Here is a 23,048-nt window from a genome sequence, read left to right as displayed (position 1 = left end):
GTTGTTGTCTTGTTTACGTTTGTGCGGCAGTCATCCATGAGGGGCTGACGCTTTACTTCAATTTTGTTGTGTTTATTTTGATTATAAAAATACGTTGAACATTCCCGTTTCCTGCCTCCTCCTTCATTACAATGATGTTTGCTTTTTAAGACCCTGCCCTTTTTCAAAATAAATCAAAAGTGCCCCAATAATGTGGTCAATAAAGCAAAAAGCATGGTTTTGCGAAGTGCTTTTTTGTCGATTCACGTCAGATATTTAAGCAACGGTATTCAATTGTAAAATGAGACAAATCGCAGATGCAGTTCTTTCTACAAATGCAAATTATTCTGTCCATTATCAGACTGTAAAGACTGATACTTGTCCTTTTTTTTCTTTTAGATATTACACCTTTGTTAAAGAACTGAAAACAGACAGTGCTATGTAGTTTTCAACCAATTTATGATTAAAACCGGGAAATTACCACTCCACATTGTCCAATGAAATTTTAGATTGTTTTGCCACATCATGATTGGCGAATGTATTATTGATGACAAATGTGCATCGGTACAGTATGTGGTTCTCGATCGCTTTTGTAAACAGACTGTGTGGTCACAGTTATGAATATGCAACTACTGACATAAACATGTCATATTTTTTTTTAACAGTGTGGAGAATAATTAAAAGAAAAAAAAAATAGTGAATAGTGGTTAGCAAGTGGTGTCAGAAAGCCATCTGTCAGTCAAGTCTGAAGCAAGACACAAACCCCTAGTAACACGCTATAGCAACAACATCTCAGACTGTCTGACATCACACCTTGAACAGTTAAAAATTACTTTTACGTTCTGTCCACAGCAGTGGACATTATGCATCAGAGAGTTTACTTGATGCTGCCTAACTTACACAGCCATTAGGAAAAAACATTTCTTTTGGATTTAAGGTTGTCCCTCCAGAGCAAACAGGTTAGTGGCTAGAGCAGAAAACACTAACATAGACTTGTAGAGAAAAAAAGAAAAAAAAAAGCTGCACCTTTTTTTAGCTGGGCACCAATACTCAAACACTACCCACTTCCACAGCTACACCACATCTCCCGGTTCCTAGTCCTCCACCCTCAGTAGAAGCTGCTGTTTCCTGAACCTCTTTGTCTAAGGGAAGTTCTAAAATACACACCAGAGTGGCTGGATACACGTCTCTTTCTCATCACTTTAGTGCACTGCTCTGAAGCAACGGTCTTTTCTGGTTCTTTTTGGCAATTAGAGAAAAACTACACCATGGTTAGAAGGACTTCTTTCTTCATCTGTTCCTGTTTCCTCCTCCTCTGGACAGGTGAAATAAGCTTTTCCTTTATAGCATGCTGGAAAGATTAGTGGGTGTTTTGAAGTGCCAGAGAGGTTTTGAATTTGATCACAGCTTTTTATATGATGATGTACATTATGGTCTTTCTTTATAAAAGTTGGAAATGATTCGACATGGTATATGAAACAACTTTTTATGTATTGTAACATTTTGTACATGATACAAAGCCTGTCATGCTAAATGCTGAGCAGGATTATAATTAATATGTTTCACATTTTTTTACCCATCTTAAATTTAATGATTTAATATAAAAATGAATTTAATCTTATTAGTCCTTCTCACGTAATTATCATTTTTAATCATCTGCATCTTATTTGTCAGGCCTGAATCAAACTTGCTTACTAAAAAACTTTTTAAAAAGTTGCATGCACACAACTGTGACATAAGCATTAGCCAATATTACTGAATCTGAATATGTATGCATACCATGCCAACCTCAAAGGAAACTTATTACTAAGGGTGCTTCTCTTTTCTAATTTGTGCATCCTTGTTTCCTGTCCTCACGTCTCAGCTCGGACATTCTTAGCATGGAAGCATGGTTCATTGGAATATTCTTCTATATATTGCCAAACCAACACTTCAAAGCATCATCAGCTACGCTTAAGGGATTTGCCGTGAAGCTGTTTTAGTTTGATTATTTAATAAATTCATAATGAATAATAATAAAGAAATATGCCCTGTTAAATATGTTAGATGTATGGTTTATTTAAACTAGCAAAGGTAAAGCATAAAATTTAATTATTGTGACAGATGTGAAGGGGGAGGAAAATTTTATATGTGCATCAGGTTTTTAAACAAAAAAGACTATAAGATTCACCTGTGTATCCTCGCTCATAGCTCCTCTGGATGCTTCCTTACTCCTCCTCATAGTGCAATTAGATAATTGAGATGTCCTGAGAATTGTCTGAGAATTAAGCAGCACCCTAAAAGTTAGAGTCAGAGTGAAGCTGTGTAGGATATAATAACAGTGGTTCTCAAACTTTTTAGCGTGGAGTACCCCTCTTCCACTTCGACTGCTGTCAGACCTTTTCCATTAAGGGACAATTTTTGCCCCCTAAATTGATTTTCCAGTGCATATTTTTACGTTTATGAATAACTTTATAAAATAAATAATGTTTTAAATAAAAAATGTTTAATAGAGAAATATGCAATGATGGTAAAACGAAGTGATAGTTTTAAATATTAAACTAAAACTGCCAGTAGGTGGCAGCAAGTCACTGTTTTTATGAGTGAGTCATCGAGTCATTCATTCAGTAACGAAGCAAGTGCCTGTGAATGAATCATTGAATCATTGACTCTCACGATTCGTTCAAAGCCGCATTCGGGTGTTGTAGTTCTGCTCTGGTTTTCCGTAGAAATATTTTTTCGTTGCAAATTAGAGTAAATACTGACAGTACTGTGTTTAAAATGTACGTTTTGTTTTTTGGCCTGTTGTGTAGCTAATAATGCACGTTTGCAGTCGTGTGGATATTTGTGTAGCCTACAATTGCATTCTTCCTAGTTATCAACATTAAATACAAGAACTCACACAAGGTATGTTTTTGTATCGAAGAAAGTTTGAGTCTTAAATTGATATAAATCCACTATCTGTGTCTATATTTGTTCTTTATGCAAGTGCTAAATCCCCACTTTTACAAAGGTGTATTGTCGAGAAGCGCAGTAATTTAGCGCGATTTAAGGCAGCAGATTCTGCACGCAATCTATCATATTCATGCTGCTTGTGTGGATGCAGTCATTTTAGACTGCAAAACATGAGGTAATTTGATTAAATGTAATGGATTTACGGCATTTTGCCTACCCTCTTTTGTCACCTCACGTACCCCAGTTTGAGAAACACTGGGATATAACATTAGTCATGACACTGATTTTTTATTATTTTAATATGTTCCTTAAAGTTCACTTATAATGTTAATAAAGTTTTTTATTAAGCCATCCTAGGTGTATGTGACTTTTAATTTCTAATGAACACAATCGGAGTTATATTATATCCTGATGCATCCAAGCTTTATAATGACAGTGAGCGAATATGACGAGTATGAGCTGAAGAAAGTGTCTTCATCCACATCCATCATAAACTCATTCCACACATCTCCGGAGGGGTTAATAAAGGACTTCTGAAGCGAAGCGTTGTGTAAAAAAATATCCATATTTAACAAGTTATAAAGTAAAATATCTAGCTTCTGCCAGACCAACTTCCATATTCAAATTACGGAAAAAGCGGAACTGCCGTCATGTCAGTTAGGCCTGCACTTTTTCCGTAAATTGAATAGGGAAGGCTTAGGACATAGCGTAAGCTTTTTGAACTGCGTGAGTTTTAAATTTTCTTCATAAGTAGAATATGGAAGGCAGTCTGGAGGAAGCTAGATATTTTACTTCATAACTTGTTAAATATGGATATTTTTTTACACAAACGTATCGCTTTGCTTCAGAAGTCCTTTATTATCCCCTCGGAGCCGTGTGGAGTACACATTTATGATGGATGGATGTGGATGGGTGCACTTTATTCAGCTCATACTCGTGACCCCTGTTCACTGCCATTATAAAGCTCGGATGCGTCAGGATATTTACTAATATATCTCCGATTGTGTTCATCAGAAAGAATAAAGTCATATACACTTAGGATGGCTTGTGGGTGAGTAAAGTAAAAGTGAACTAATCCTTTAAGGCTTGTTAGTAATCGGCCACTTTTATGATTGGCTAACGTCAATGCATAGGAAAAAGTATCAATGGCCCCTTGCAACTGCACATAAGTCTGCATCTGAAATCGCATACTCTCGTCAGAAGGTACTTATTTAGTATAATTAATTATTTAACAACCGCTAAAAAGTATGTTCCATATAGTATGAATGTGTGTAGTTTGAACGTAATCCAGATATACTACATTCACTATTGTTATGACTCCAGATGTTGTATAGGGTTGGAGAATGTAACATTTAATAGAAAATAATTGTTCGTGTTTGTGGATGGCAAGAGATAAAATGTGGACAGAAATAATGCAAAATATTCAAATTTATTATACACAAGCAAATAAAATTGCAAGAGATAGGAAATAATGATGATACTGGAAAAATATACACTCATTCACTCACTCCTAACCTAGTGTATCTAATACAACTGAAAACTCTCTTTTGCACAAAATAAAACAGTAAAAATAAAAGAACAACACAATAGCAACTAACAATAGCAACATTTTAGGATGAATAATAGTTACAAACAAAAAGCAATTAAAATCTGACAGTTAAAGTCAACTAGCATGCATTCGTATTGTTGTCCTATTTAAAACCTGTGGGAGACTCAGTGGCAACGAAAGTAGTGATGTCAAGTCAAGTCACCTTTATATATATATATATATATATATATATATATATATATATATATATATATATATATATATATATATATATATATATAGCACTTTTTTACAATGCATATTGTTTCAAAGCAGCTTTACAGTGATAACAGGAAAATAATTTTGGCTATAGCAGCTCTAGAAGAAAATAGTGTAATTGTCCAGCTTAAGTAAGTTCAGTGTTGATACATTTCTGTTGTAGAATTATTAGTTATTAATTTAGTTCATTTGTCTATACAGCAGATCAGTTCAGTTCTCATTCAATGGTGTCAATGCAGGCAGATCAGTAATATTGTTGAATATCAAGTGTCCCCGACTAAGCAAGCCAGAGGCGACAGTGGCAAGGAACCCAAACTCCATCAGGTGACAGAATGGAGAAAAAAACTTTTGGAGAAACCAGGCTCAGTCGGTGGACCATGCAGTCCTCCTCTGGCCAACAAACGAATAGGTAAATGTAGATGAACACCTTATAGTGTCAATAGCAGACATCGGGGTGAGCCTAAGAAAAGACAAAGAATGAAAGAGAGGAGAAAAAAAAAGAATGTTTTGCCTACTTTTTTATGAGTACCATGAATTCCGACACATTTCTTTTATCACATACTGTTTTCGCTTACTTTATATAGTAGGGAATTGTGCGATTTCGGGTGCAGCCTAAGTGTTTTGAAAACATCCATATAAACCATAATTTAAAGACAAAGCATTATGAACTCATTTACTTATGGTTTGTGATGCAGCTGCTATCAGATCCAATACAGTGAACTGCTTCATCTTTAAACAAAAATTTCTTTGCAAACTCTCCATTAAAATTCATTTTTGAAACAAAATGCTCTGAACAAACATATAATTTTCCAACACAATCCAGGATGCCATTAAAATAAACCATCCACTTGTTTCTGATGCTGGGATCCTTCTGAAGTCTGTACAGAGACACAAACGAGCTGTTTAACTGGATAAGCGAATGTTTTTCACTCTTCCATTTGTCTTGTTGTCGGCAGACTCCAGTGCAGACTCCAGACTTAAGTGGAACGCGTATCTGTATACTGTATCCAGTGTAAGCAGCATCGGTGATTATAATGGGTTCTATTTGCTTTTGAGTCGACACAATGCTCACATCTGGTGTAGACAAATGTCAGCCATTAAGCGACTAAATGCCAGTGGGCGGGGCCTATGGTGCAATGATGTATAACTGTTCGTTGATGTCTTGTTCTAGAGTAAGTCATATGCAAATATATATTTCCCATGTTACGTCAGGAATCCCACAATATCCAAACATTTTTGGAGTGCAAGGGGAAGGAAGAAAGATAAGCAAGTCTGGCTTGACGCTATGTCAATCATGCTGATAAAATTGAGCAATCTGAAAACATGGCATCAGTCTCTAGCTCTGCTCTAATGAATGCTCAAAGTGATGCAGAATCACAGTGGTTCGACTCGTACCCGACTCGTGGTTACAACCTTCTCAGATACCCCACAGAAGCTGGGACACAAAAAAGAAAAAAAGCATAATGAACATTATGTAATGAGCGTGTTTTAAAAAAATTCTAATGAAAAAAAAAGTTCATTTGTGATGAATGTAGATTGGAGAAGGGCATGGCTTCTACCAGACTAATTTTGCATTTCTAATAAGGTTAAGGAAGTCCATTTTAAAACCCTTCATTAAATGTCTCCTGTTAATTCTACAATTTGTTCAGTTCTTCAAAGAGAATACATAAAATAAAATACAGTGCAATCAGCTCGGGAAAATACTTTCTTTGTGCAACTTGCAGGATGTTTTAATGGTAAAAAAGACCTCTTATATGTCAAAAGGCAAATTTGATTTCTCATGTCATGACCCCTTTAAATATACTTGGCACTGCTGAGGGTAGGAGATGGCTAACTATAGTGAGAGTATAAGTCTAGATATTTGTATGCTGTGTGTTTTAGCAGACAGGACAGCTGTTGTGACAGCACAGCAAGTGTCTGCTTTTCTTATAGCTGTTAAGATGTGATGCAAAAGTCAAGAAAGGGTCACAAAAACAGACAGAAAGAGAGCAGAAACTGTGGCCATGACAGGAAATGTCAGCAGAAAGGTCCCACACAATCCCCCAGTAGACAGATGTCTAACAGAGGAAGCTTTTTTTAAAAGTCTAATCATGTATAACAGAGTATAATGTAATACTGGCTAAATGGATGTGAAGCTGTCATAGTTAAAACAAGTAACATAATCTCTTAAACTTTCATATCAGAAACCCATGAAAAAATGTGTTGAAAGGCATGAAAAAATATTCTGTTGAGATATGTTTTTACAATGCTTATCCTTCATGTTCAATAAATGATGTTTTATGCAGGTCCAAGTGGTTCACTTTCTGAAGAAGAATCTACTTCATGTAAGTCTATGTTTTGTTTGTTTGCTTGTTTTGTTTTTGTTTTATGAATTAAAAAAGGGAAGGCAATACACCTATGCTGCGTGTCATTTCAGAGGCTGCGTCCTTTGGAGATCGCATTTGTCGGCCACATATATGTCATCGAGGCGGTCTTATTTAGGAAAAGTAACCATTAGATTGCAAAGTAAGAAAGAAGAACAGTATTTTACAACTCACAAGAAATAACAGTCAATTTTATTACGGTTACTTTTCTTAAATAAGACATCCTTGATGATGTATGCAGCCTACAAATGCAAACTTTGGAGGATGCAGCCTCTGGAAATAAGACACAGCAATAGTTATGATGTGTAGAAGGAACGCTAAAACATCTTTGTGCTTTTTATGTTCTTTCTGTTTTTTTTGTTGTTTTTTTTCCAGGAAAAAGAAGTGTGCTTAATTGTATTGGATGTGCACTTGTAGTGTGCTTCAAATGTTAAAAGTATATTTTTTAAAAACTGTACTTGCAGAAAATATAATATTAAGGAAATAAAAAGCCACTTAAGTAAAGGGAAACTTCACTGCTGGCACGATGTTGTCTTCCCTTTTGCCAAATAGGTAGGAAAACTTCAACACCCATAATGTACTGGGCAAAGACACAACGGGTTAAAGGATTAGTTCACTTTCAAATGAAAATTAGCCCAAGATTTACTCAGCCATCCTAGGTGTATATGACTTTATTCTTCCTGATGAACACAATCTGAGAAATATTAATAAATATCCTGACACATCCAAGCTTTATAATGGCAGTGAACAGGACCAACGAGTATGAGTTGAAGAAAGCGCCTCCATCCACATCCATCCATCATAAATGTGTACTCCACATGGCTCCGGGGGGATAATAAAGGCCTTCTGAAGTGAAGCGATGCGGGGGGAAAAATCCACATTTAACAAGTTATGAAGTAAAATATCTAGCTTCCACCAGACTGCCTTCCGTATTCAACCGCCCGGAGCCGTGTGGAGTACACATTTATGATGGATGGATGTGGATGGAGGCGCTTTCTTCAACTCATACTCGTTGGTCGCGTTCACTGCCATTATAAAGCTTGGATGTGTCAGGATATTTATTAATATTTCTCCGATTGTGTTCATCAGAAAGAAGAAAGTCATATACACCTAGGATGGCTTGAGGGTGAGTATAGCTTTCATGGGGTAATTTTAATTTGAAGGTGAACTAATCCTTTTAAGTTTTCCTCATCCCGCATAGGAATTTAATGCTCCATTCAACAAACAAACATGCAGATTCCACGGCTCAGGTCTGGAGTGCCAGATTGAATATTTATTTGTTCCAACCCTGTATGACATTCTGTAGAAGGCTAAAGAAGATAGTTTGAAGAATATAGGATAGGATATATTATTTTCATAATAAAGTACTCTTTAAGTGTGTAAAAGTGTACTTCTTTTTCACAAAATGACTGATTTTATTAGTTTATTAGACTTTGAGTCTTTCACCAGTTGTGTTAAAAGCCTTGAGTTGTGCAAAGGGTCACAAATACAGACAGACGATAGCAGAATCTGTGTTTGGGCTCAACAGGAAATGTCCGCAGGAAAGTCCCACAATGCCCCAGAGAGGCAGACACAGGATGCAATTATTCACAAGTCTGTTAATATAGAGAGAGAAAAGTCACATCCGAGTATCTAACCAATGATTTGTCAAGTCTGAGCCCCACCCAACAACCGCAAAGCAATTCACTTAGCTGAAACTCTTTTGGGAAGAGCATTAGAAGCATTATGTCCATAAATATTGCTTATTAATCTCTGTATATGAATTATTTGTCACTTATCATATCAAAGCTAAAGTTGCCATTTTACACATTTATTTCCCTTGTTTTCTGATAGTTTATGTTTAGTTAGTTAGTAAGTTAACCCAGTGTTTCTCAACCATTTTCTGAAGGGAAAAACCAGTAAACATTGTTTTTTTTTTCTTTCTAATCAAACGCAACTGGTTCAACTCATCAGCTCATTAGTGGAGACTTCAAAACCAAAATTAGTAGAAATTTAAATTGATTGGTCAGATAAGGGATACTCCAGGAACAGAGTTGGGAAACACTGAGCTATCCAAGTGACATCTTAATAGACTAATTATATTAGAAAATAAGAAAGCAATTTGATTACCTAGAACAAGATTGTGATAGCTTCTCCTTATAGTCTTGTGAAGTAGGGTTCTGACAGGGGAAAGGATTTGGCACAACATCAGAATACACCCAGCTGCCATAGTGAACAAGTATAGCAAGTTGTTAATGTAACTGATAGCAGCCACACATAGACCACTTTCTAGGCATAATGAATAATTGCTTCATCTTATAAATAGTTCAAAGGCATGAAAATGACATGAAAAAACTGTGCTCTGCTTGAAAATATTCACTAATTGAAGTCAGTGATCACAAGACTTTATTTCTTATGCAGCTCCAAGTGTATTACAGAATACCAGGTCTTCAAATATTGGTGAGTTTGCCATACAATCTGCAAAAGATGAACAACTCTGATTTTCCAGTTTATTTTTATTCATAAAAATGGCACCAGTAATTGTCTCTATACCAGAATCGCTTTTCACGAGTCAGATCATACTATATAAACTGCTATATCAACAGACAGACAGTACAGCACTTTGCAGACATGATGCATTGTTTTATATTCACTTGTTGTTGTTGTTGTTGTTGTTGTTATATACAATTGTTTTAAACACATTTTATAAATAGTTTAAGACATGAACATAACAACATGTTTTGTTTCAGTATGTTTCTACCTTGCTCAGCTTGAACATGATCAGTGACAATTATACTGTGGTTTATTTGTTTCTTTGCAGCTTCAGATGTAACAACAAGTTCTACCACCTCTGCTTCACCATCCAGTAGTGAGTTTGTGTTTGATTTGTCACAGATGAATGAAATCATTGTCCTTCTGCTGATTGAGTCTTCTTTACTGAGAAATAATTTAAGATGTACATGTATGTTTTTGTAATTGGAAGTGGAGATTATCACATCTAAGTTTAAAAATCAAGGAACATATTTATTTCCACTTGTTTTCTGCTAGTTTATGGTTAGTAAGCTAACCCAGTGTATCTGAACCCTTTTTTCTGGAGGCACACCAACAGAAAACATTATTATTATTTTTTTTTTTTACTTTCTAATCAAACACAACTGGTTCAACTTGATCACCTAGAGCAGGATATGATGTGATAGCTTCTCCTAATAATTGTGAGGTGGGATTCTGACAGGAGAAAGGATTTGGAACAACATCAGAATACACCCAGCTGCCATATTGAACAAGTAGCAAGTTGCTAATATAACTATAATAGAGAGCCACACATGGAGCGCTTTATATGCATAATGAATTATTGCTCAGACATCTTATAAATAGTTCAAAGGCATGGAAATAATAAAAAAAAATCTTTGTGCATTTCTACTATGCCCTGTTTGAAAATATTCCGTAATTGAAATCAGTGATCACAAGACTTTATATCTGTCTTTTGCAGCTACAGTTGCATTGAGTCCTGATTCTTCAGATAAAGGTGATTTTGCCATACAGTCTGCAAAAGATGAACAACTTTGCTTTTTTTTCCAGTTTGTTTTTGTTCATAAAAAAATGTTGCTTATCGTTCATTCATCGCTTACTGTGTCATCTACTTGTCAATATTCACCAGATGTGCATCCATGACTGTTAAGCTAGACAGTTATGCAAAACACTAATGGCATAATGTTTAAATATCTAGTTAACTTACTTAAAAGCAGCAGAAATTGTTGCATAGGGATAAAGTTGGTAACACTTTAGAATACTGATCCTTCATTAACCCCTTAAAGGAACACTCCCCCTTTTTTGAAAATAGGCTCATTTTCCAACTCCCCTAGAGTTAAACAGTTGAGTTTTACCATTTTCGAATCCATAGCCGATTTCTGGTTCTGGCGGTACCACTTTTAGCATAGCTTAGCATAGTTCATTGAATCTGATTAGGCCGTTAGCATCTCACTCAAAAATGGCCAAAGAGTTTCGATATTTTTCCTATTTAAAACTTGACTCTTCTGTAGTTACATCGTGTACTAAGACCGACGGAAAATGAAAAGTTGCGATTTTCTAGGCTGATATGACTAGGAACTATACTCTCATTCTGGCGTAATAATCAAGAAACTTTGCTGCCGTACCATGGGTGCAGCAGTGCAATGATATTTTCATTTTCCGTCCGTCTTAGTACACGATGTAACTACAGAAGAGTCAAGTTTTAAATAGGTAAAATATCGAAACTCTTTGGTCATTTTTGAGCGAGATGCTATTGGTCTAATCAGATTCAATGAACTGTGCTAAGCTATGCTAAAAGTGGTACCGCCAGAAACGGAGATCGGCTGAATGGATTCGAAAAGGCTAAAACTCAACTGTTTAAGTTGGAAAATGAACCTATTTTCAAAAAAAGTGGAGTGTTCCTTTAAGACCGAAGGGCCACTGACAGGAATAACACAAAATAGTAATAATTTTAAAGCTTAGAAACTCAGATTTTTAATGAACCATTTTGTTCAACTCTTAACTAGAGCTGAGTAATCACTCTTAAACGGAGTGTACCGCCCGCAGGCGCCACCTAGCTACAAAACAATTTATAATCATATTTTTCAAAACTCCTGCCTAGATAATCACAAAATAGGTGTCATTTGAAAGCTTAGAGTCTGAACTTTACAATGAATGTAGCCACTTTTGAACTCCTAAGTACTGCTGAGTTATTTGCTGAAAAATAATTGTAAAAATTTTTTATTTTTTTTTTGTACTAAATACTCCAATGTGTCAAAAGCATCATACAGCTCAGATAATCATGTCATTTGAAAGGTCTCACAGAGTAGAATACAACGAGTATAATTGTTTTGGGCTTTGACTAAACTTGAGCGAGTTTTTGTACGTGAAGCGCCTCAAGACCCATATGTAAATAATAAACCGATGCAGCATTTGTCACCTTTTGGCTCGTAACTTCATGAAACATGCTCCAATTGTGGAAAGTTGGACATCATTATTTACAGCAGATTATCATTAAAATGAGTCCAACAGCAGCATAATCCAATAAGCCGATCATGAAATATTGCTCACGCAATTACCACACATAAAACCCCACATAATACCACACATATTTAGCTATCACGTGGCATTTTAGCTTATAACTTCATGAAACATCCATAGTTTGTAGAAAATGGCATTACTTACAGTGGATGCTACCGATTGAAATGAGTCCAAGATCAACAAAATCCCATGCAGCAATCACAAGTTACTCCACGTGAAAAAACTATTTTAAAAATGCCCATCAGGGGGGCCAGTGGCTAAACAAAAAGGCTACCTTGGTTCCAAATGCTGTAACTTTTGATTTCTTTGTGCGATCACCACAAAATTTGATCCAGATACAGCACATATATAGCGGAAAAATCACCAAAAAAATAATTCTTCTCCTACCTTATTTCCTTTCTGAGTTATTGCATGTCAAATATGAAATGTATGTAAAATTTCCCTTGAGCAAACTTTTATTTTTTGTCTTTATCAGCAGTTTCTCAGCATGAGAATGTCCAAATTTAATTTATTTTTTGTTATTATTATTTAAAAATGTAAAATCTTTTCTTTCAAACAATACCAACCTTTTGACTCTCCTTGCTATGGTTTTGGAGTTACAGGTAAAAGTTTACAATGACTCCAGTAGTTAGAGAGTTATCATGTTTCTCACTTTAGAATACTGATCCAAATAATTAGTAATTCTTTCTGAAGGATTTGGTAATACTTTAGTCATTAATAGTGGGTTACCATGATCTTCCCTTTAGAATTAATTATACATTATGCATTACTCACATTAATTATGAACCTGTATACAGTACTTACTAGTCCTCTGGGAGGTATGAAAAAAATAGTAGTTACTGATTAGCTAATAGTGAACTACCACCTTCAACTGAGCACTATACTAATTCATTACTCAAAGTTTCTTTTTAGTTAATAGTAGTTACTAGAATGTTAATAGTGTGTTACTCATTTGTTCCTATGTTGTTATTCATTAATGAAGGATCAGTATTTTTTTTTTTTTGTGTGGATCATATCATCATCATGGATTAAGTCCTCTCTTATCACTATTAGAGCAACATTCAGTAATTTGTCTCTACCAAAATCACTTTTCACATCAAATCATACAAATATACAGTAAACTGCTATATCAACACACAGACAGTACACCACTTTGCCCACAAACTGTTTGTTTCTACAATGCTCAGCTTGAACATGATCAATAAATGGTGTCAGTGACAATTATACTGTGGTTTATTTGTTTCTTTGCAGCTTCAGATGTAACAACAAGTTCTTCCACCTCTGCTTCACCATCCAGTAGTGAGTTTGTGTTTGATTTGTCACAGATGAATGAAATCATTGTTCTTCTGCTGATTGAGTCTGATTTTGTAAAATGATAGCTTATCCACACTGCTTCTTTACTGAGAAATAATTTAAGATGCACATGTATGTTTTTGTAATTGGAAGCAGAAATGATTGCATCTAAGTTTTAAAATCAAGGAACATATTTATTTTCGCTCGTTTTCTGCTAGTTTATGGTTAGTAAGCTAACCCAGTGTATCTTAACCCTTTTTCTGGAGGCACACCAACAGAAAAACATTATTTTTCTAATCAAACACAACTGGTTCAATTTGATCACCTAGAGCAGGATATGATGTGATAGCTTCTCCTAATAGTCTTGTGAGGTGGGATTCTGACAGGGACTTTATATCTGTCTTTTGCAGCTACAGTTGTATTATTGAATCCTGGTTCTTCAGATAATGGTGAGTTTGCCATACAGTCTGCAAAAGACTTTTTTCCAGTTTGTTTTTTGTTCATAAAAAAAAAAAAAAAAAAATGTTGCTCATTATTCATCATTCATCATTAACTGTGTCATCTATTTGACAATATTCACCAGATGTGAATCCATGCTAGTTAAGCTAGACAGTTATGCAAAACATGCTAATGGCATTCATTGTTTAATTAAAGTTAACTTGCTTAAATGTCTTCAACAAAACACAAAATATCTTTAATGGGTGACAAACTTTGGCAAATCCAACCTATAAGTTTGTCCTCGAATGGATGCATTATATCAGTCTGTTACCTTGTACATAAAAACTGTGTGCCCTTACTGCCAGAAGTTGTGTAAAGTCAGCCAATAATGGGCTTGGAGGCAATGCTTGCAGGTTCAGGCATATTAAATTCCATTCTATTTAAGCTCAATTGAAAATCATTGGAACATTTGTTTGGTGAAAATATATCTTTCATTCATATGGCTCCGGTGTAATAATAATAATAATAATAAAAAAAGTATTCTAATACAGACTTTATAAAAAGTGGAAAATCAGAGAAAGGTCATGCTGCATCATACTTCTACATGCATATAATCTAAGATCCTTGTTTCCTGTCTTTGTTATTAGCAGCAGAGATTGTTGCATAGGGAGTTTTTTGTTGTTGTTTGTTTTTTGTTGATCACAGCACCACCTCGTTATGTACGGAGCCCCGCACATGACATGCAAGAAAAAAATTAAATAGTGCGCATGATTTATAAATCAAGATAGTAAATCATGCACGTCTTAGTAAATCGAGGAAATGAAATAGTAAATCGTGCGCATAATTTGGCCTACTATTTTTTTTTTTTTTTTCCTGCATGTCATGTCCGGGGCTCCGTAGTTATGCTACTTTATCACCAAATATTGGATTCAATTTTTTTGTCAGCTTGTTTTCTTTCAATTAGGACAGGTTTTGTATTTATTTTTGGAATTGTTTGATTTTAGGCCTTTATTTATCTGAGCTTATGTACCTCAGTTTTTGAGTGAAAAAAAACCTGAGGTACATATTTTGTAATAAAATAGCATAACAAGTGATTCATGGGCTAACTTTTGTAGGCCGGACATTTTTGACCGGGAACACCACGAGTGTTACAATGTGGAGAAAAATAAAACCCACAAAAAATTACAAAAAGTATCAAAATATTTTGGGGAAGTTGTTAGACTCTGGGTGAGTGAAGTCAGTACATTTTAGTCCAATGCAATAACATTAACTAGCATTTTTTGGATACGGGAAAATCTTTTCCGGGTCAAAATGACTTGTCCATCTACACTCATCTGTGTCTCCGCCTATCTGTCCGTAACAAATATACATTAAACTGCTATATCAACATAAAGACAGTACACCACTTCACCCCCACCAAATTATTTTAAACACGTTTTATAAATGGTTTAAAGATATGAACATCACAACATGTTCTGTTTGAGTATGTTTCTACAATGCTCAGCTTGAATATGTTCAATAAATGGTGTCAGTGACAATTATACTGTGGTTTATATCTGTTTCATTGCAGCTTCAATAGCAACAAGTCCTACCACCTCTACTTTACCACCCAAAAGTGAGTTTGTGTTTGATTTGTCACAGATGAATTAAATTCTGAACTGATTATGATTTTGTAAAATGATGGCTTATCCACACTGCTTCTTTACTGAGAAATAATGTAAGATGTACATGTATGTTTTTGTAATTGGAAGCAGAGATTGTCAAATCAGAGTTTTAAAATCGAGGAACATATGTAAATGCATATGTCTGCTAAATGTGTAAATGCAAATTTGTAGATATACACTTTCTTTGCTCAGAAAAATTCTCACATGAGAGAGTGAATAAATTTTGATTTCTCTCAGAAACATTACAATGGTGGTTTTTAAAATATACTTCTTATATATATTTGACGCTAATGTGTAAGCAACAATGACATTTCTTAAATATGCTTTAGATTTTTGTTTTCTGCTTTGTCAATACAAAATGCTTTGTTTCTTCCACAAATACAGCAACAGCATCACCAAAACAAACCACTGTTACTGTAAACAGTTCGATTAACAGTAAGCTCATTTTTACTTATAAAGTCTAAATTATCTTTTAATTGTTTCTATTTAGCCTATTGTGAAGTAATATTTAATATATGCTGTATTGTAGCCTTGTCAACAACTCTAGAGCCAAACAAGTCTATCACACCTTCTCCCACTGGAAAACAAAGTCACAACAGAACTTCTACCAGCCATCCTACTTCACAACCAGCAACATCAAAAGCTGGTGAGCTTTTCTTCACAGTTTGCACATTGTCAATGACAATCAAATACAGGTTTTGCAATTGTGACTTGCGTAAAGGGAATATTCCTGAATTAAATCTACTAAACACACGTTGTGGAATAAGAAGTAACAAAAATACAACTATAAATGCATTCACCCAAAAAAGGATTTGGACAGAATCTACATTTTGAAATGGTTGAATAGTTTGACTAGTTTTGCATTGCATTGCAGGGTATACTTGTATTCTCTGAGCACTGAAGTCATGCATTGCCATGCTCTACTTTTTTTGTGCTACAAAAATCTAACATTTTATTTCATGTACTGTATTTTAATGCATGTAGATCAGGTCTTCAAAGCATGGTTTCCTTTCTTATCCAACAAGAAACAAAATGACAGCAGTAATTAAAATACAACTTTTTGTGTGTCTGTGACGTGTGACCGCTTTAATGCTTTATACAATAGACCTGTGTTTAAAAATGTGTTGTTGTTTTTTCCTGTTAAAGGACTTGGAGATAAGGCAATGCTTGTAGCTTCAGGTATATTAAATTCCTTTCTATTTAAGCTCAATTGAAAATCTTTGTAACATTTGTTTGGTGAAAATATATCTTTCATTCATATGGCTCCTGTGTAATAATAATAATAATAATAATAAAAGCACAGTCACTACAACTGCTGCACTGTCAGTATTATTCAGTGGAATGCAGTCATGATCATCTTTCTCTTCACAGAAAAAAAATACTTGTGGATTCTGGTGCCTGTTCTGTTTGTTGCACTGGCAGCAATGATATACTTGAAATTCAAGGGTAAAAAAGTCCAGAGTCGACCAGGTGATTGAATCTGAATGAATCCTACATGCAATATTACCTTAATTTCTGGCAGCAACTCCATATGTGATAATCATATATTTTCCCTCTTTTCAGAAATGGCTGACATTGGAACAGAGAAGTGAGTGTATCTGTTTTATGTCTTTGTTTATAGAATCTCAATCTTAAAATGTTAGTTCACCCAAAAGTGAAAATTCTGTCATTAATTACTCACCCTCATGTCATTCCACACCCGTAAGACCTTCGTTCATCTTCGAAACACAAATTAAGATATTTTTGATGAACTCCGAGAGGTATATGACTCGCCCACTGAGGGCAATATAATCAACACTTTCAAGGTTCAGAAAGGTACTAAAGACATTGTTAAAATAGTCAACGTGACTGCAGTGGTTCAACCTTAATTTTATAAAGCGACAAGAACAGTTTTTGTGCGCAAAAACAAATCAAAAATAATGACTTTATTCAACAATATCAAGTATTCTCGTCGCTTCATAAAATTAAGGTTGAACCACTGCAGTCACGTCGACTGTTTTAATGATGTCTTTGCTACCTTTCTTGACCTTGAAAGTGTTGATTATATTGTTGTCTATGGACGAGTCATATACCTCTTGGATTTCATCAAAAATATCTTAATTTGTGTTCCAAAGTTAAAGATGTGGAACGACACGAGGGTGAGAACTTTCATTTTTGGGTGAACTAACCCTTTAAGATTGTAAAGTTTAGTTGTCATATAAAGACGGTGTACAGCCAGTTAGTAACTTGTTATCATTAAATATTGCACAAACAAGAGTGCTGCTGTTCTGAATATCAGCACAGCCATTTGGCCGAGTGTGATGAATGGACTGGAATTCATTTTATTTGCATATTATTTAATCAGAATGCCATTTTTTAACTAAAAATATAAAATGCCACACCCTGTATTAAAGATGAACTGTAAATGAGGTCACGTGACAGCATTGTTAACTATTGTGATACTTTTTGGGTGGGTCGCATACAGTGTTGCATTATTGTATGCTATTCAATTCTATACATTACCCTCATCAAAAATCCGAATTTTACTGAATTGCTAATAAAACATGAAAATTCTTAACAGTAAGTATATGATGTATTGCTATATTTTGATGGCTCATGTGGGAGGATATCATGTTTCTCTTCCATGTTGCTGCGGGGCACTCAGTGCTTCTTTCCAAAGGACAGACAGTAACAAAGATGGTGTTATGCTGTTAGGAGTCAGTAAGACATCAGTTGGAGAGGACAATGGTATGTTACTTACTTCTTTGTCTGTGATAATCACTGCAAAAATGTTTGGGAACATGACTTCAGATAGTCTTGTTCATAATGGGGATGTATTTTCTACTAACAAATTCATAGTACCAAGTCAAACAAAAACCCAACATAATGTAGATTTTAGATAAAACACAACAGCCATCTTTCTTAAAGGTCCTCTAAGTGATGTCACATGTTTTAGGCCAAAACATTTTTTGTCACATACAGCAAACATCTCCTCACTATCCGCTAGCTGCCTGTCCCCTGAACACACTGTAAAAAAACGCAGTCTCTGTAGTCGCCACAAGCTCCGAAAACGGCAACAAAAACTACCTGGTGCAGCCTGGACCATGAAACATAATAAATACGCTCCAGCCAATAACCGACAAGAATGATTTTAAATGCGCGTTCATGACTGTCTCAGGAAGCACGGATGGGAGGGGAGGAGGAGGAGGAGGGAGGGTCAAGCTAGCCTCTGTTTTGTTTGACAACACTTCGAACGTCAACAGGAAGTTACTCCACCCAGGATCGCTTAGAGAACCTTTAAGAATCTTGCAAAGTGATCTTATTTCTACAAGATTTCATTTTGAAAACTCAACTTTGTGTTGTTCCAAACCATTCACATATTTATCTTCTGTGAAATACAAAAAAAAAAAAAAAATGAAATATGAAAAATGCCTTTTTTTCTTTTTTCTTTTTTTTTTTTTTTTTTTGTTGAGAAAAACTGATGAACATACAGGTTTATAACAACATGATCTTGAACAAATGATGACAGACTTTTCATTTTTGGGTGAACTGTACCTTTAAGACATAAAAGCATTGCTATCAAAAGCCTGAATATTTATTATTTACAAAAAGTGCAAACAATCCCATCTACAGATTAGATGCTGTGAGATTAAGTTTGTCAGAAGCCTCTCCCAGGCAATAAGACATAAATGCAAACCTATTTTTTATACCCAAATTGTTCCCTTCTCCCTGTCATCTGTCCACACCCTTTCCTTCTCGGCATTCCATCGCACTCCCCATCTCCAAATACTCAGAGGAAGCCGAGGGCTTTGAATATCTCATTGTTGATGACTGGGAAAGCTGGCGGAGCAGCACTGCAATGCAGTGGAAGGTGCTTCCTCCCATTTATCGCACCTCCACAACCAGCATTCCCCTGACTCTGACCTCTTTTCCCAAACCACAACCCAGTAAAGATAATAGGGAGATCAATGATAGGCACTTCCACTGATTTAAAACACAATCACTAACACTGTGTGACCTTAGAGATTTGCTATGTCATTGTGTATAAACACAGACTTTAATATGGCTTTTTCTCTGCACTGCAAGCTCAGGTCGAGTCCAGTGTGTGGTTAAAAATTACTTGGTCCCTCCATGCTTCAAACCATGATTGCGATGAAGGAAATGCTGTCGATTGTTTTGTTGAAAAGAAAGCTTGAATGAGTACTGTGGCTTTGGACAGCTATTGTGTCCAGTATGACAATGTGACAATGTTTTTTGTTCCTGTTTACCCACTATTAATGTCTGGCATAATAATTCTTTATATAAGTACCCTATAAATGTGATACAATTTATCATTGTGTAGCACAGTCTGTGTTTACCTCATGAAAATGTTAGACACAGAGATGTCGTATAAAAAGGATAACTGTTAAAAAGTATAGAATTTATGATTGACAAAGAAAAAACTGTATAGTGAGCAACCTAACCTCCTTTGAAAGATTTTTTTTTTTCCTTTTGGGATTTAAAATTTCTGTTAAAAAAAAAAAAAAATCAGCCTAATTGTCTTTAAACTTGACAATCTATTTTACTTGAATAGTCAGGCATTATTTTGAAAATGTTCCCATAAAAGCTAATGAATGCTTGTGTATTTGTCAACTTAAAGGTGCAATTCCACCCTCTAGTGGATAAATGATTTATTACAACTATTCAGAGAAGTCTTGTTATCAAAATGTATGGGTGATTTGGGTTTTTGTTTCTATATTTTTATTGTTTCTATCACCATTTAATTCAGCTGCTGCAAAATAAGTGGAGTCCTGCAGGAGAAGAGGCTCTAATGAAGAATATCGAGAGAGGAACTGTAGAGGAAATGAGTGATGAAAGCTTGCCACAAACAACAAAGACATACTCCATTATTTGAATAGGATTGTAAACTCTACTTCTCCACAGCTTTGCAACTTTGCTGTAGTGTAAATGAGAAATTGATCACAGAGTTGCTGCAGTATTTTTTACATATAAATTTCCAGTTTGTATTTTTTTTTTTTTTTTTTTTTTTTTTTTTAAATGCCTGTTTTAGCATTGAACTAACTGAACTAACTGATTGGTAATTGTTTCAGGGTTTTTTTTTTATTGTATTATATATTTTTGGTTAAATTGTGCTTATTTTGTGGGGGGGGGGGGGGGGGGGTCTGTGTAATTTGTTTCTTGCCTTCAAATGTTGGGCCTTAAGTATAAACTGACTGTTCTGTGAGTGATGCTGTTCAGTACCTGCCATATTAACTATGACTATAGTTTTTATTTGTTTTAAGAATTTAAAACAATTCAAGTGAATAATGTGGTTTTTGTACCTTTGCACTGCTACTTAAAATTTTAAAAGATTATAGGAAGTTTAGAATAAATGACAGCCTGGATTTTCACTACTACCACTGAGTTGATAATGCACTGACTGACTGCACTTATTTAGGGGTCATTAAAACATATAAGAGAAAATTATGATGGAGTCGTTATTATTTTATTTTTAGTTAAAGACACATTGGTTTCTTTGGTTTCTAAAATTGACTGGCTGTTTTAGCAAATATTTTAACCAATGTGAGCCATGGATAATATACACCTCAAGTGTTTTGTCTTTTGTCAAATCAACTTAGATAATGAATGTGGTTCAGATAACATCATTTTTTGAGTTTCTGTTGATTAAATCGATCGCCTTCTTTGTATTAACTCAAATTTTTAATTTCAATGAACTCAAAATGAAGGCAACCAGGTAACTTACTTTTTAAGTTGAACCAACAATTCTTTTTTATAGTGTAAATGATACGGGCTTATTTATTAATTATTTATATTTATAGAATTATAAAGGATAATTAGCTTCATTTTATCACATAGACTTACATAATGTAGGGTAGGATGGAGAAAGATGCCCCCCTTAAGAACAATGTTGAAGTACTTTTAAATTGTTACATATTTAGATGATGATGCATGAGCCAATGTGTTATTATAGGAAAGAAATAGAAACATTGGCCCTTACTGGAGTAAACTGGCCCCTACCTGCAGTCCTTCATTAACAAAAAACTTTGATATTCAACCTAATATAATGTCATGGATCACTATTTTCCAAATAGAATTAGATCAATTAACCTCAAAACTGAAATAGAAGTGCTACCAAATCTTTATCCATTTACAGCAGCCCTAAATCACTGCAACATGTTTCAGAGCAGGCACGGCCATTTGTAAACAATGTGTCTGGCTTCCGGTGTCATTCGCTTCCAGTTATTTTTAGCTGTACAAAACAGCTCGTTATGCTGCTTGATATTGCAAACTGCTATTTCTTACCATATTGTTTGTGTACACCAATCAGGCATAACTTTATGACCACCTTCCTAATATTTTATTGGTCCCCCTTTTGCTGACAAAACAGCCCTGACCCATCAAGGCATGGATTCCATGGTATCTGGTACCAAGATGTTAGCAGCAGATCCTTTAAGTTCTATAAGTTTATAAATCGGACTTGTTTGTTCAACGCATCCCAAAGATGCTCGACTGGATTGAGATCGGGGAATATGGAGGCCGAATCAATACCTCAAACTCATTTTTGTGCTCCTCAAACCATTCCTGAACCATTTTTGCTTTGTGGCAGGGCGCATTATCCTGCTGAAAGAGGCCACAGCCACCCAGGGAATACCGTTTCCATGAAAGGGTGTACATGGACTGCAACAATGCTTAAGTAGGTTATACGTGTCAAAGTAACATCCACATGGATGGCAGAACCCAAGGTTTTCCCAGCATAACATTGCCAAAAGCATCACACTGCCTCCGCCAGCTTACCTTCTTCCCATAGTGCTTCCTGGTGCCATGTGTTCCCCAGGTAAGTGATGCACATGCACCCCGCCATCCACGTGATGTAAAACGAAAACATGATTCATCAGACCAGGCCACCTTATTCCATTGCTCTGTGCTCCAGTTCTGATGCTCACTGTTGGCTCTTTCGGCGGTGGACAGGGGTCAGCATGGGTACCCTGACTGTTCTGCGGCTATGCAGCCCCATACGCAACAAACTGCACAGTGTATTCTGACACCTTTCTATCAGAACCAGCATGAACTTCTTGAGCAATTTTAACCACAGTAGCTTGTCTGTTAGATCGGATCACACAGGCCAGCCTTCACTCCCCACGTGGACCAATAAGACTTTGTCACCCATGACCCTGTTGCCGGTTCACCTCTGTTCCTTCCTTGGACCACTTTTGATAGATACTGACCACTGCAAATCCCACAAGATTGCAGGAACACCTGACAAGAGCTGCAGTTTTGGAGATGCTCTGAGTAATCTAGCCATCACAATTTGGCCCTTGTCAAACTCGCTCAAATCCTTACGCTTGCCCGTTTTTCCTGCTTGCTTCTAACACAAAAACTTTGAGGACAAAACCTTCACTTGCTGACTAATATATCCCACCCACTAACAGGTGCCGTGATGAAGAGATAATCAGTGTTATTCACTTCACCTGTCAGGGGTCATAATGTTATGCCTGATCGGTATTGTCTTAATTATAAACACACTGGTTTGTAGCGCGAACAGTTTTAGTTTACTGCTCTTTG

General features: G+C 35.6%; 1 protein-coding gene across 2 annotated transcripts; it reads left to right on the top strand.

Moving 5' to 3' along the window:
- Positions 1–1,104: 1,104 nt before the first annotated feature.
- On the top strand, positions 1,105–20,939 carry LOC137030379 (mucin-13-like). 2 transcript variants are annotated; one of them, XM_067400663.1, is made up of 15 exons: positions 1,105–1,302; positions 7,006–7,044; positions 9,484–9,522; positions 9,884–9,931; positions 10,553–10,588; positions 13,363–13,410; positions 13,815–13,853; positions 15,413–15,457; positions 15,891–15,941; positions 16,036–16,152; positions 16,653–16,685; positions 16,878–16,976; positions 17,070–17,094; positions 18,151–18,233; positions 20,254–20,939. In XM_067400663.1, the coding sequence occupies exons 1-15, from the start codon at positions 1,248–1,250 to the stop codon at positions 20,265–20,267; spliced, it is 771 nt and encodes a 256-aa protein (XP_067256764.1). In that variant the 5' UTR covers positions 1,105–1,247; the 3' UTR covers positions 20,268–20,939. The 2 variants fall into 2 exon arrangements, with proteins under 2 accessions (XP_067256764.1, XP_067256765.1); XM_067400664.1 differs by lacking the exon at positions 9,484–9,522.
- The last annotated feature ends 2,109 nt before the right edge of the window (positions 20,940–23,048 follow it).

This window comes from Chanodichthys erythropterus, chromosome 11, assembly GCF_024489055.1.
Source record: "Chanodichthys erythropterus isolate Z2021 chromosome 11, ASM2448905v1, whole genome shotgun sequence".
NCBI classification, from domain to species: Eukaryota; Metazoa; Chordata; class Actinopteri; order Cypriniformes; family Xenocyprididae; genus Chanodichthys; species Chanodichthys erythropterus.
This window is presented reverse-complemented; position numbering and strand designations above follow the sequence as displayed.

What these genes read in the sequence shown, in the direction of transcription:
- LOC137030379 (XM_067400663.1), top strand. Translation starts at nt 1,248, where the DNA reads ATGGTTAGAAGGACTTCTTTCTTCATCTGTTCCTGTTTCCTCCTCCTC. An exon ending in TGAAGAAGAATCTACTTCAT is followed by an intron (nt 7,045 to 9,483) that starts GTAAGTCTATGT and finishes TTTCTTATGCAG; the next exon opens with CTCCAAGTGTATTACAGAAT. An exon ending in TCCTGGTTCTTCAGATAATG is followed by an intron (nt 13,854 to 15,412) that starts GTGAGTTTGCCA and finishes GTTTCATTGCAG; the next exon opens with CTTCAATAGCAACAAGTCCT.